Source organism: Lolium rigidum, chromosome 1 (assembly GCF_022539505.1).
Source record: "Lolium rigidum isolate FL_2022 chromosome 1, APGP_CSIRO_Lrig_0.1, whole genome shotgun sequence".
In the NCBI taxonomy this organism is placed as follows: domain Eukaryota; kingdom Viridiplantae; phylum Streptophyta; class Magnoliopsida; order Poales; family Poaceae; genus Lolium; species Lolium rigidum.
This window is the reverse complement of record NC_061508.1, coordinates 152,870,250-152,885,147: the sequence shown is the minus strand read 5'-3', so window position 1 is coordinate 152,885,147 and position 14,898 is coordinate 152,870,250. Positions and strand designations below refer to the sequence as shown.

The window sequence follows — 14,898 nt, the reverse complement described above, 5'->3', positions numbered from 1 at the left end:
GACTGAAACATGTACCGAAACAAAAATAGTGAGCACCATAGTACATGCCTAACTTTACATGTCCAAGAAAAAAAAGGAAAGGGACACATGGATGTAAAGCAACTGAAGCAATGTAACTGGGAGCATATGGACCAGCATGAGTATCTTCATGATTTATCTTAATACTCTACATATTCATGCATCTTTTTTGTGTGTGCCAACCGGAAATCCATTCTCGGATCTTGATGCTCCAGAACATCAGTGAAATAGGAAACTTAAGCACACGAGGACCAGATCAAGTACAAAGAGATTGCGGAAGAAAAAAACCTGAGAGTGCTTTATTGCTGCAAGCAAATTCTATCATGCAACAGAATATGACATCATATTAGATCCAAATGAATAATAGCTAGTCTTCTTGTATTACTTAGTATAAACAAAAGTGGAATGATGGGCTGAATGTGATCCTCATCAGTACCATGAACCACTTGAAACCTTAGCTTTAGAAGAACATGCTTAATCTTCTGTCTCTGCAACAGAAAATAACATCTTAACTTCAGATTATAAAAGTGGCATATGGTATAGGAAACAGTGTACTTTAGACGTTTTATGTAATTGAGCATTGCATAGTAGATATAGGAGATGGTGAACCCACTCGAGGCTCGCCTTGTTGGATGCATCTTCTTTGGTTCAACTTGATCAATTATGTGTTTATTTACTGGCTAGTCTTGCAATTTAAGTGGAGGATAGGAACATGAAATTATCACATTTATAAATTAGTATTTGGCTCTAGTTATGTACAACCTCACAGTGCATTAACAACAAAAAATATGCTGGGATCACTAACCACTACTCCAGTCTCCATGAAGCACAACTTGTGAGGAGAGCTAGAATCCAGAACACCTTTAACATCTGCAGTCAGCCAGTCATAGTTCCCTGACTCTGGCTGGACAGTCACCCACTGGTCTAGGTAACTCATCTGCATAACAGTGTCATTATAACAATTAATGCGATAGCAAGGTCAAACTTAATTATAAGGAGCTTCCAAATAATACCTTAAACTGGTTCTGAAAATTACCATCTACAGTGTAAACCATTGACAAAGAAAATGGAAAGATAATATACAACTTACAAAACAACTACATATCTCCTGACATATTTTAGTATACATTGCATTGTATTGCATACACCAAGAGTAAAGAGCATGTAAACATAAAGATGAAAATGCACCAGAATCTCTCACACGAAAAATGTCCCAACCCGATGATGATCAAACATAGAAAAATTAAAGGGAAATGCCTTATGTTGCATACAATGGTGGATTGACAAGCCATCACCAAGAGCTTAATATTCAATTAATTTTTAGATCATACAATTGGCATGCACCACAAACCAAATGAATGACCTATGAGGAGTTGTGCACAATGAAAAGGGTGTAGAGGAGGCTGAACTCAAACGAATAATGAACTAAATATTCAAGGCATCATAGATCTGTTGATAGAATGAGCACCTGCAGGAAGAACATGAACATGACACAGGTCAAACAGGGGCTAGAGACACTACTCTATCGACTGCGAAATCTACCGGCAAGACAAATCAAAAACAGTAATAGGGAATGTTCAGAGAGACAACCAAATCGACCAGCACAAACGATCACAACTAAAAAATAGGAGGAGGCTTACCATCATAGAAGGAGCGCCGGACACCTGATAGAACAAATAGAAGGTGTATATATTTTTTCCTCTTAGAACTGAAAGAGGAACATGCTCTACGGTTATGTAAGCATCTTACTGCATATGGTGACTTGTAGACAACAAATACCATGGGAAGAGAAACAACCAATAAAGCATGATTAAATTTGAAAATTGCAAAGATTTAAAAAATGTAGTGAGAGAAAGACAGCAGGGTGGGCACCTTGTTGAGCAGGGTTCAGCTCTTCCTTCCGCTGCTGGTCCATCTCCTCTGCCTCCACCACTGATAACCTGAGATTTGGTGTCTGTCTCCACATACATGAGTACATGACTACCCTTTGCCCCTGTTTTTCCTTACAGAAGCAAAAGACCATTATATGAAATAGAAACTATTATCTAAGTTAGTAAAGTGGAAAATACATGTTTATCTTTGCTCTCCTTGATTCCAAAGTAGGTCCAGCATTTAACATATTACTTTCTATATTTTATAAGCACCATAAGCAAAGTACACCTTGGGAGGCTATTTACAGGCTCATGACACATACAGTAGTTCTGGGTGGATTGAAATACCAAGCACATTATGGGAAAATGTTCATATGTCTCTGTTTTGTGAATAACCAAACAAGCTATTTAGCAAACCACTGAAACAAATTAGTTATATCAAACTTTCCGTATAGCAATAGCACTAAACTGCCTTTCATTTATATTTTTTTAGTAATAGCAAACTTTCCATATAGCAAGTTGCAGCAAACAAGAAAATAAAATCAATCGAGGAACTGCAAGCAGCATAGAACCACCACTCTGTTTTAAGTTAAATTATCAAACACCCAATCATATTTATTTTTTATCCCTACTGAACCAAAACATCAAAAATTCAAAGCACAATATGAAATCCTTTGGAGGTGCCCACACAACAACTTTCAGTGCAGATACACAAACACACATGGGTAAAAGAATATTCAAAGACATACATTAAGCATCAAATTTATATAAAAGCAACATCAACAAAGCCTATATAGAGAACATCCATGATTCATGAAGTTCCTTACCGAACTGATAAGTACACCTTAGTGTGCTGAACTCATATTCAGTAGACACCATCCTTTTGAAACACGTCCTTGGGAGTACTGTGACAACTGGTTGGTGAGGATACTCTCCATTCATATCCTGCCATGGGATGCAAACCATTAAAAATATCAAACCTTTGACAACTCAGCCAGCAGAATGTTAAATGCATTCAGTACCTTGAAAACTTTAGACCATAAAAACTATAGTTGGATTATTCACCCAGTAGATATTATGGATCGGAGGGGGTAAAATTTTACAGGTAGACCTGCAACAATATTTGTGCGACTTTGCCCCCCCCCCCCCTCCTGAAACCATTACATTCATATTATGCATCTTGCCTAGTACAAAACAAATAGATACAGTTGGTAAAAACGATGGGTCTGGCTCGTTTATGAAAACTGAGGTATGCAAGCAACATAAAGGAGAAAACAAAAGATGAAAGAAAATAATATGAAGGACTGACCATTATCAGTATGTGTAGCTTTGATTTCCTGCTTGGCCACCAGATGTGACACCGAGCCTCCAGCGTCAATGAATCTAGGCCTGAAACACAGGCAAGGAATGTTGAGGTACGAAGAACTGAACCAATCTCGTAACGGGGTAGAAGACTTTGTATAATGTGATAAATTGGTAATTATGTGGCGACGTAAACAGGAAATAGACAGCACTCAAATCCATCGGTAATTATGTGGCTACGTAAACAACATAGTAGCCATCACTAAGATTTTCTGTAGGCACATTTAGAGTACCATATGTCAGTACACAGGATACCAGTATATGGTTAATCATGAGAGTTGCGAGGTACATCAACCTAAGTAAACATTGCAAGTCGATGCTTTTTGTTTTTGAATATGAAGGAATCAAACTTCATGTAATATCAAGGGCAGATTAATCAATCTTATATTTTGCAACCATGAATTGAGTCAACTGCTACTTGTTCTCAATCAAAATTCAAACTAATCCTAGAATTACTTATTTATATGAACCAGATCCAGAGAATTTACGTGCTTATTCATAAATTCAAAACTAAGAACCATTATCTCTACAAAGACGTTACTGATGCAGAAGGGGAAACTAAAAATATCCTTAGTCTGAGCTTATTGATGCACAAGTTGATCCTATTAGCAAACCCTCACCTCACTTTTGACCTGCTACTGCCTCGATGACAATTATAATTATCATCCAGCATCCCTAATCCTATTAGCCCATAAACTGCTACAAAAAAAATATATGTGAGAGAAAAAATAAAAATATATAAGTGAAATTGCAATTAAGTCGCTACTCGTTCCGAGCCAGCGAGATTGCGGTGATTTAACATTCCTTTTAGCAACTCTTTGCTTGATGAGATTCTGCAAAAGTAGAATCATGCAACTGCCACGTGTATACTGTAATATGCCTCTTTGAAACAAAATTAAATAAATCCAGCAAACTTAATAGATGGAATGTTGCAGCGTGACAAAAATTTGGAAACAAGGGGTTAAGGAAACCTGAAAAGGATCTATTGGAAGTAGAGGCCATGATGCCAGCTTGGGACTGGACTTCTCTTGTATGCCTCTGACGACAATGACAATGCTGCACAGACTGCGGCATCACAACCCTTCACTGGCAAGAATCAAGCACACACACAAAAAAAACAATTAATTCCCAGTTAGATCATAGAAATATAACAAAACGCTTTCACTTATCCAATAATTTTTGGGGCACAGTCAGGCAATGATGCTAATCCACCATCCAATGCTCACACATGATTTTAATACCTCAAAGAAAGTGTAAAGAGACAAAATGGGAACCGGGGGGTTTACCTGGATGCGCAAGTGGCCTTAATCTAAATGAATTTTCAGATAAGGGGATGAGGAACACCAACTCTGACAATAAAAACATAGAGAATCATACATCAAGATAGAAAGGTGGAGTTTAAAAGATATGTAGTTAAAATCTGGTGGTGGAGAGGTAAGGTAATGATCTCATATACCTAGGAACGGAGTGGATATACAGAGGTTCACCGGCATCGACAACTTGACCTGGCCGAGGCCAACCACCTCCACGCGTTGCAGGGACCAAGAGGATCTCTGCACCTTACACTGCAACCTGAGACTTCATATTTTTCTTCAGATAAAGGTCTTCTCCTTCGATGTCTTCTGCCATATTTAATGCTTCTGGAATCTGAAATACAGTTAATAAGTAAAATGAAACCATGCATCTTTTTCCAAAATATGGGAGAATCTACAAGTAATTTCTATGTTGAAGATATCATATGATGGTACTAAAGAACACACAGTCACTATTTCTTACCTGGTTTGTAAATTGTAAATGACCTAGAAAACCTGAATTGACTTGCAGCCGATTTTTGCATTCTGGTGATATCCCCTGCCAACACTACTTTGAGTTCCTTCTGGCTGAAATTGATTTGCTTCGAAGTCACCTGTATAAGTATACCAATAATTTGATTTAGCTTTCAAATATGAAACACTCGATTATCTAGTCCAGACACAACTCTCACTTTCTGCTCCTCCTCTTTATCCTGCAGCCAGGCTCTCCTTGGTCTCTGCCTCATCTTCCCCTTGCAGCCGAGCACCGCGCCACCGCTCCTCGGAGAAGGCCACCAGGAGCGGTCTGCTCTTCCTTCTCATGACCTGCTAGGATCAGAAACCCTAGAACAGAAGGGGCTCGAGCTGAGGACGAATGTGAGGAGGAGGGATGTTTGGGATTGGGAGGCAGCGCTAGGGTTTTCACCTGCCGGTGCAGCCGCCCTGGCGAGCAGATGCAGCGGCCACTACACCACGGAGCTCCCGCTCGTGAAGCACTCGCCCCATGGCGTTCATATGCTGCTCGCCCGTTGAGGCGACTGGCGTGTGGAGGAGACCCGCAGGCGGCGCGACGGGATGCTCGCCCAACAAGGCGGCCGGCGAGGCGCGACGGGCTGCTCGCCCAACAAGGCGGCCGGCGAGGCGCGACGGGCTGCTCGCCGGCGAAGCATGCGAGACCTGCTGGAGGGGCTATGGAATTTGGAGGATGATGTGGAGGGATTGGGGGAGAAGAGAGAGCTGAGGGGATTGGGGGAGACAGGAGGATTGGGGAGAGGAACGAGTCAGGATGTGGAGGAGGACATGGAGGGATTGGGATTGGGTGTGGAGCTGCCCAATGGAGGCCCGCTAGGATTTTCACCCACGAGGGGTGTATCCTCATTGCATCCACCCAGGCAACTGACAACATGGACCATCTGGAACAAGGGTCCACACGCAGTGAAAGGTGGGTAGAACCTGGCCGTTTCATGTCTTGATCTAGCAGGCAGTAAAAATATCTTACCCGGAATGGATGGCTGAGATGCTCCAGCTGAAAACATCCTGTGGCTGAGATGCTTAAATCGCTGTGAGCTCCCCATGGGGGTGCAGCAATTATACCTTTAGATGCATCGCTTCACATATCTGTCCACATCCCGCCTCATCTTTGGCCAATAAAAGTGGTCATCTAGCAAGAGTAGCATCTTCTCACGTCCAAAGTGACCCATCAAACCTCCAGCATGAGATTGCTGCAATAAGAGCAAACGCACAGACGATTCTGGAACACATAGTTTGTTAGCTCTAAACAAGAACCCATCATGTATGTGATATTTCTCCCATGCCTTACCAATAGCACACAAGCGATATGGTTCAGCAAAATCATGATCAGTGGCATACAAATCACATAGTATCTCTAATCCAGGAATTTTAACATCAAGTTGAGTTAATAGCATATTCTTCCTAGATAGAGCATCAGCAACAATATTATCTTTTCCCTTCTTATGCTTAATAATGTATGAAAAAAATTCAATGAACTCAACCCACTTAGCAAGACGCCTATGCAAGTTAGATTGAGCTTTCAGATATTTTAAAGCTTCATGATCAGAATGTATGATAAATTCTTTTGGCCACAAGTAATGTTGCCAAACCTCAAGAACTCTAATTAAAGCATACAATTCTTTATCATATATAGGATAGTTCAACTTAGCACCAGAAAGTTTCTCATAAAAATATGCAATTGGGCGACCCTCTTGCATCAACACACCACCAATTTCAATACCACTAGCATCACATTCAATCTCAAATTGCTTATTGTAATCAGGAAGTGCAAGCAATGGTGCAGAAGTTAACAACCGCTTCAGTTCATCAAAAGCATGATCTTGGACTGCGCCCCACTCAAATACAACATCATTTTTAGTCAATTCATTCAAAGGTGCATCAATAGTACTAAAATGGGCACAAATCTTCTATAAAACCCATCAAGACCATGAAAACTTCTTACTTGACTCACATTCATGGGAGTAGGCCAATTTTGAATTGCTTCAATTTTAGACACATCTACTTCGGAGGATGCAGGAGTTCCACCTCGTCATTGCCATTCTTCAAGCAGATCCCTGGCCATGCCCATCACTGTCAGATCGAGAAATACATGAGCTAGTGTTAGGATTTTACCCGGTACATGTTGGGATGTGGCGCTTCTTGTCGAGGGAGCAGTGGCCGTGGTGGTGGGGGAAGGTTTGGATCCGCTCCCTCCTCCATGCGCGCTCCTGCAGCGCCTCCTCCGGCCGCCCCGTTGGAGGTGGAGTTCTCCTGCGCCCGCCCCTTGCCGGAGCCAGACCTCGCCGCGCCTGCCCCTTGCCGTAGCTGGAGCTCGCCGCGCCCACCCAGGCCAGCCCCCTGCCCGAGCTCACGTCGGCCTGCCCTTGCCGGAGCTGGCCGCGCCGTGGACATTGCTGGGCCGGGCGGCCTTCGTCCGTGCATCGCTCGATCCGCCAGATCTCGAACCCCTGCCGGCCGTGGACGACCTTCTCGAGCTCGAGGCGCCGCGCCGCCACCACTCTCCGCGTTGAGGCCACCCTCCTCCTCCAGGCCACCACCGCTGCCGTCCCCATCCGGCGCCGCGCCCCCATGGTCATCCCCGCCGGTCCGCCGGCTCGCCGCCACCCTCCTCTGAGATGCCGTCCTCCGGACACCGCTCGCGTTCTCCACGGCAGCCGACGCACGAAGAGGAGAAGCGGAGATTGGAGGGAAGAGGAGAGACGGGATTGGGGGAAAGAGAGGAGACGCGGGGATTGGGCGCCCCGCGATCTAGGTTTTCACCTGTCACACGCGTGTAGAAAAGGAAGGCGACCTAGGTGAGCTGCGCTGGATCGCTCGTGGCCGCCGGATCCCGCACTCAGCCGGTCCCATGCGTCATGGACTCTTTCGGAAGCTGAACGAGTGAGAAAATTTTCACTGAATCCAACGGCTGAGGTAGAAAGTGGGATCCGAATTTACTGTACAAGGTAAAACGTGGGGTGCAGATCGATTTGCCCCCTTCAGATGCCTCCAATGGACGGGTAGTATTAGAACATTTATAGGAGAAATGTAGCCCTGACATAATGATGTTTCCTGGAATGTGCTGGACTTTCCTGGAGTTTCGTGTAATGATGTCTGGGCGGTGATTGATTCCTTTCCTGGAGTTTCGGAGGTGTGAGGGCGAATTGATGATGAATTTTCCGTGCTAAATTTTATTTGTCGTGCTGAATTTAATTGAGCCAAGGTGGGAGGGCAAAATAGTCAAGTTGAAAATATGTGTGACGAAACATCCGACCGGAGGAAACAGAGGAAGTTCTTTCTTTTTAGATGGTAGAGATAGAGATAGAGATAGAGATAGAGATAGAGATAGAGAAATAGCTTAAAAGAGCGGTTATTTTAATGATGGCAGATATAATGGTCTGGTCTGCTATAGATGCTCTTAATCTATGGGGCGAGCTGAAAGCGCAGCTCCCAGTGAAAGCCCAGAACCCAGAACCCAACGCCATGGTCGGCGGCGAGCAGGAGCAGCGGCTTGTCCAAGAGTCCGCTGTCCCCGTCATCTCCAGCGGCGGCGACCCGTCATGTCCTGCCGTTCGATTGGCCCACTTCCTCCACCCCCGCGCGGGCGGCGCCCATCGCCCCGCTCCACCTTCTCCGCCCCGCGACACCGGCCCTGTTCTTGCCGACGGGCTCCAGGTCGAATTCAAGGGCTGGGCAGAACCCCCAATCCTCTGGAAGCGGTGGGTGGACAAGCTCCGCCCGCGGTACGAGCTCCAGTGGCGGACGGTTGGGATCTTGGATGCCATCCTCGCCACCACCTACCGGGTGCGCCGCGACGATGGCGCCATGCTCCAGCTCGCCGCGATCTGGTCCGCCGAGACCAACACGTTTCTATTCCCGTGGGGCGAGGCTACGGTGACGCTGGAGGACGTCTCCGTGCTCGGTGGGCTGCCCTTGCTCGGCAGGGCTGTGCGCGCGCCGCTCGAGGGCGTGCCTCGCGGGGATGTGGAGGCGCTCCAGGCCGTCCGCCGCGCGCTCTACAAGCGCAAGGGCCAGAAACCCGACCACCCCGCGTGGGTGAGGCGTTTCCTTGAGCCCCCGCCTCCGCCTCGAGAGGGGGCCGCCGCCGCCTCCCACGACAATGAAGCGGCCGAGCTGCTCGAGCACGGGGCATTCCTCGCCATGTGGCTGTCCCTCTTCGTGCTGCCGGAGCCGCCCTTCGACTTGATCCGGACGGAGGTGCTCCCCATCGCTGCGCGGCTGGCTCGCGGCGGGTGCGTGGCGCTCGCGCCGGCTGTTCTCGCCAGCATCTACATTGACCTCTCCACGCTGAACCACTACCTCAATTTGGACGAGAGACACCAGCCGTTCGTGGGGTGGGCGCCGCTACACATCCTTCAGCTCTGGGTCTTTGCTAGGTTTCCCGAGCTTCGCCCTGAGATGGCGACCACCCTAGATCCCCTTGCTCGTCACCAGCCTTGGGCTGCTCGGTGGCATGAAGTTCGAAAGGAAATTGACCCCATGTATCTTCACGCAGTGTTCATGTCGCCAAGGGAGTTCGAGTGGAGGCCGTATGGAAGTAGCAGCTTTGCTCCGCCTCTTGAGAAGGCTTGCTCTTGGGTTTATGGCCGGGACATAGCAAGAAGTAAACAGCTGCAATCCTTTGCACAGTGTCTGCGTGCTTGCGAGCTTGTGGGCATGCGCTGCATTGAGCAGTACAATCCTCATCGTGTTGCAAGGCAGCTTGGCTTCGATCAGGACGTGCCTGGGTCTGTTGCCCGTGCTGACTCAAATTGGGAGATTGCTTGGGGAACATATATGATGGAGCCTAAAAATTTCGCGTTCATCGTTCCGCAGTACGTGCTGGCCGTGACGATTGAGTATGCAAAATGGTGGGAGCCTTACTCGTTGGCATATGCTACTGCTGTTGCTAACTCTTTAAAGTTGAAAGAGTCCCATGCTTTGGTTAGTCCAAGGGGAGAAAATATGGATGTTCTTCATGATGATAATAATGCTAGTAAAGAGAAAGCACCTCCTGACCTTGTCATTAAACAGAAGAATAGCAGCTCAGAACATGGTGAAGCAGCCCACCATCACCTTGTCAAGGGAGCAGTAAGCACAACCAGCAGCAAAGCCACTGGATTAGCCCATCTGCAGTCAAGTCTTGAAGACATCATGGTGGTCAGTGATGGTGAGTCCGATGAACTAGTGGGCATGGAACATGAGGTGGGTGCAACGCAGATTGAAGGTAATGAAAAAGCAAATGAAGATGCATCAGCCTCAAAGAAACAATCGGGGCCCCTTTTGGAAGATTGTGCAGTGGTCAATAGGAAGAGCTCAGGTATGAGAATTCATGAAGTCGCAGTTCCATACTTAATCCAGAAAGAAGGAAAATCAGAGATCACAATAAACTATTGCTAATGCAGGGTTCCTCACTTCTATTTTTTACCTTCTATTTTTTAGGGAAAAATAAGATGTCTTCTAGCAATCCGGTTGATGCAAATCTTGAACTGCCCAAGGGAGCACTAAGCACAACCAGCGGCAAAGCCACTGGGTCTGCAACTGTGGCCCATGTGCAGTCAAGTCTTGAAAACATCGTGGTGATCAGTGATGATGAGTCCGATGAATTAGTGGGCAAGGAACATGAGGTGGGTGCAACGCCGATTGAAGGTAATGAAAAAGCAAACAAAGATGCATCAGCCTCAAATAAACAATCAGGGTCCATTTTGGAAGATTGCGAAGTAGTTAACAGGAAGAGCTCAGGTATGAGAATACATGAAGTGGCAGTTCCATACTTCAATCCAGACAAGGAAAATCAGAGTTCACAACAATCTATTGCTAATACAACCTTCTTCACTTCTATTTTTTAAATTCTGTAGGAAACAATAAGATGTCTTCTAGCAATCTGGTTGATGCAAATCCTAAACTGCCCAGGAGAATAATTTCAACTAATACACTTTACTACCTCAAACCATTTGGGCGGGTGAAAGACGCACATGATAGAGATGCAGCTGGAACGAATACGAACCAAGGAGCTTACCTGCCAAGACGGGAAGTTGGGACAAGGGAAATGATTGAAGAGGCATCTGCTGCTCGAGAAGCCGAAAAGGTTGTGCTGCAAAAAACAATCGATTCTCTGCAGGAAGAGATTGCAGAAGCACAAGCGCGGTTGAGGGATAGCAACCCCAAAAAAGTTTGAGGTGTGACTTCAGCTAGTACAGGTTTGTTGCAAAACTTTCATGTCAACTATAAACTGATTTTCCTGGCCTTTAGACTAACTTTGGTTCCTTGCGCCCTTTTTCTTAGTCTGTCTACGTGGTGAAACCGACGCACACACACGGGCAGAGTGGGGAGGGAGGAGGAAGAATGCTCCAGGGTGAGATGACTGTATTTTGGAGGCACCACCTGCAGATATTAAGCTTGATGATCGTCACCTTCAGATGGGCACGGCCATCATGTACACCTAGCACTGCACAAAAGATGCTTCACGTGGTTGCCAGGATACCCTATCGAGGCCATCAGCAAGATGAAGCAGCTTGTCGTTGATGTGTCTTTTGGCACGTAGCCACTTCCCAGAGACCACCGACGATGCAATGACCAAATCCTCCACATGATCATCTTGGCTGTTTTGCTTCCGGAACATCTGACTTGTTCTCTTCAGAGTCAGTAGTCTTGGTATGGATTCACAGAGGATACTTTTGATGTGGTTATGTTTTGCAACCCAATATACTCGTTGTCGAAAAGTTGATCTTGCACCCTACTGATTGCATACAAAATAGTTTTCTTCCTGCAGTGATGGAAGGATTACTGAGCAGATTAAAGGTTGAAAGTAAGGCATGGACAAACGAGAGGCAATTCTGAGCGAATTGAGCAGTAGCAGTAGCTGATAATGTTATATGTACTCTGGTTGGTGGCTTTATGGAAAGTTGGCTCTGTTTGGCTGTTTGCTTGTGCATGAGAAAACAAGATAGCTTTGTGCTAATGTAGAATCATGCAATGTCTTGTTAAAGCATATAGGGACAGCTCTATGAACTGCAAGGTAAGAATGTGCAAATACGCTAGGTTGTGTATCTTTTTTGTATGATAGTAGGATTGCTTGAACCAGCTTACTAATATTTTACCTGAACGTTCTGCCGTATTTGTCAAACTCTCCCTTAGTCCCTGCTGTAGTTCGTGCGTGATTGTAGCATATGAGAAGTTGATCTTTGACCTTTTGTCAGATAGCGGTGATCTCTTCATCTGTATAAGCAACTACAAGCATGTCTAGAATCATGTTGTCTACTTTTTTTTTTAGCTGATCATGTTGTCTACTTGTCTGGCTGACAGACTAATAATATGTTATGAACTTTATTTTCAACAAGAAAATTTGGACTAGTGAAGTTGGATTTTTCTTCACATATAGTATTTCTTTGATTCCGGGGTAGAAATGCAACATACTGGTGACTAGAAACAGCAAATGCATATGGCTATCAGCATAATCAGCAAAATAGACGTGTTGAGCCAACATGTAATCATGTATCCATCACCCACTGCATTACTTCGTCAGCTTTCTAGAATTTAACCTGAGTCATTCAACCATCTCAAGTACTACCTCTATCCATAAAAGGATGTCGCAAGTTTGTCTAAATTTGAATGTATCTGGACACTCTTTACTGTATAAGATACATACAAATTTAGAAAAATCTTCAACATCTTTTTATAGATGGAGGGAGTAGTAGCCATTACCAATTGATTCTTTGAAGGAATAGATTGCAGCAGCACATGCGCAGTTGATGGATTCAAACCCCTTGAGGTGTGACTTTAGCTAGTTCAGGTTTGTTGCTAGACTTCCATATCAACTATAAACTGATTTTCCTAGCCTTTAGACTAACTCTGGTTCCTTGGGCATTTTTCTTAGTCTGTCCATGTGGTGAAACCGACACACACACATGGTGAGTGGGAGGGAGGAGGAAGAATGCTCCAAGGCTGGCAAAGGAGGGACACAGCAGCAGACGGCGAGGGTGGGAGGAAAAATGCTCCAGGGCTGGCAAATAAGGGAGACTGTATCTAAGAGGTACCCCCTGCAGAACCCCTGCAGAAATTAAGCATTGGTCGGCACCCTCTAGATGGGTGCAGCCATCTTGTACTCCTAGCGCTGTCCACACGAGGTTACCTGGAAGCCTGTGAGGGCATCAACACGATCAAAAAGCTTGCTGTTCATGTCTCTGCCCTTGTGTCTGTTGGCACGTGGAGCCACTTCTCAGAGGCCACCATCGATGCACCGACCGATGCCTCCACTGCTCATGACCTTCTTGTCTGTGTTGCTTTCGGAACATCTGACTTATTTTCTATGGAGTCAGTAGTCTTTGTATGGATTCATGGGCATTCTACTGATAACGTACGAAATGGTTTTCTTACTGCAGTGGTGGAAAAATCCATGAGCAGATGGCATGGACAAACGAGTGATAATTCTGAGTAAATTGAGAAGTAGCAGTAGATAAGAATGTTATCTGTACTCTGGTTGGTGGCTTTTTTTTGCTTGCCCTGTTTGCCTTATGTGCATGAGAAAACAAGATAGCTTTGTGGTAATTTACATTCTTAGAATGATTTCGACGAATCTTATCGGGTGTTAAAAATGTGGAAATAGGCTAGATTCCATATACTTTTTTATACTGTGATAGCTTGAACCAGCTTACTAATATTTTACCTGAACGTTCTTCTGTATTGTCACTCTCCCTTAGCTTTCTAAAGGGGTTATATTTTGGAACGGAGGTAATTTTAAAACTTTTTAGTTTTCAGTAGGTGAGTTTTCCAATCCTCATGTAAAGTAAGGATCAGTGTGAAATGTAAATGCTCTCTTTGAATTGATTTCACAAATTGATGTTGCTTGTCCTCACTGACTATATTACGAGATGCTACTACTGATGCAAAATTATGTATTACGTGTGTGGTTGTAGCATATGAGAAGTTGGTCTCTGATCTTCTGTAAGTGGTGTGAATGTGATCTCTTTGTCTATTTAACTAGCAGCATGTTTTAGAATGATGTCATCTACTTGTATGGTTGACAGGCTAATAATATGCTATGAATTATATTTTCAACAAGAAAATTTAATGTTTCACGGGCCGCTTGCTCCATGTTTTTAGGGAAAGCTGGATTCTGCACTTCAGTAATTCCTTTTGAGATAATACTGTTGAATATAAATACACTATCTAGTCTCTTTCTAGTCTCTTTCCATCAGTTCGGACTTTTGGTTTAATTGGCTACTGCAACAATCTTTCATGGTATCAGAGCCAAGAGGTCTCAAGTTCAAGACCCTGCTCACGCAGTTTTAAAAACAAAAGAAAAAAAATTCTGCGCCCGCACCGAACCCACTCTAAGGACTAAAATAGCCTAGACGTGAGGGGGAGTGTTGAATATAAATACACTGCCTAGTCTCTTTCCATTAGTTCGGACTTTTGGTTCAATTGGCTAGTGCAGCAATATTACATGATATCAGAGCCCTAGGTCTTGAGTTCAAATCCTGACTTTCACATGGTTTTCGCAATTAAGCCTAAAAAATTGTTGTTGTCCTCCTCTTACATGGTTTTCGCAATTAAGCCTAAAAATTGTTGTTGCCCCCCTCTTTAGCCACCGCTGATGCCTTGTTTCTTCTTCTTTCACGTGTTGACTTTCTCTTCTCCCGTCACACGCGAGTGGGGGTGTTGTGAAATGTATATGTGGATTGCCTAGCCCTTTCCATCAGTTCGGACTTTTGGTTCAAGTGGCTAGTGCATGAAGCTTAACAAATACATTGGGGCTTATTTGGTTCATTAGGTTAAAATTTCATGTAAGTTTTGTTCTATGCCATAATAGTGTGGCGTGGGCCGTTTCCCTACTTTTAGCGCTG

At 44.7% G+C, this 14,898-nt stretch overlaps 1 protein-coding gene across 3 annotated transcripts; it reads left to right on the top strand.

Annotated features, from left to right (window-relative positions):
- Positions 1–8,494: 8,494 nt before the first annotated feature.
- Positions 8,495–12,102, top strand: LOC124683359. 3 transcript variants are annotated; one of them, XR_006996667.1, is made up of 5 exons: positions 8,495–10,373; positions 10,496–10,795; positions 10,912–11,253; positions 11,339–11,707; positions 11,826–12,102. XR_006996667.1 is itself a non-coding variant. In XM_047217893.1 (4 exons), the coding sequence occupies exons 1-3, from the start codon at positions 8,537–8,539 to the stop codon at positions 11,229–11,231; spliced, it is 2,457 nt and encodes an 818-aa protein (XP_047073849.1). In that variant the 5' UTR covers positions 8,495–8,536; the 3' UTR covers positions 11,232–11,253; positions 11,339–12,102. The 3 variants fall into 3 exon arrangements, 1 of the variants encoding a protein (XP_047073849.1); XR_006996662.1 differs by having other exon boundaries at positions 11,812–12,102; XM_047217893.1 differs by having other exon boundaries at positions 11,339–12,102.
- The last annotated feature ends 2,796 nt before the right edge of the window (positions 12,103–14,898 follow it).

Excerpts from the sequence above, each read along its gene's own strand:
- LOC124683359 (XM_047217893.1), top strand. The coding sequence starts at position 8,537 with ATGGTCGGCGGCGAGCAGGAGCAGCGGCTTGTCCAAGAGTCCGCTGTC. Across the intron at positions 10,374-10,495 it reads GGTCAATAGGAAGAGCTCAG|GGAAAAATAAGATGTCTTCT; the intron begins GTATGAGAATTC and ends TCTATTTTTTAG. Across the intron at positions 10,796-10,911 it reads AGTTAACAGGAAGAGCTCAG|GAAACAATAAGATGTCTTCT; the intron begins GTATGAGAATAC and ends TAAATTCTGTAG.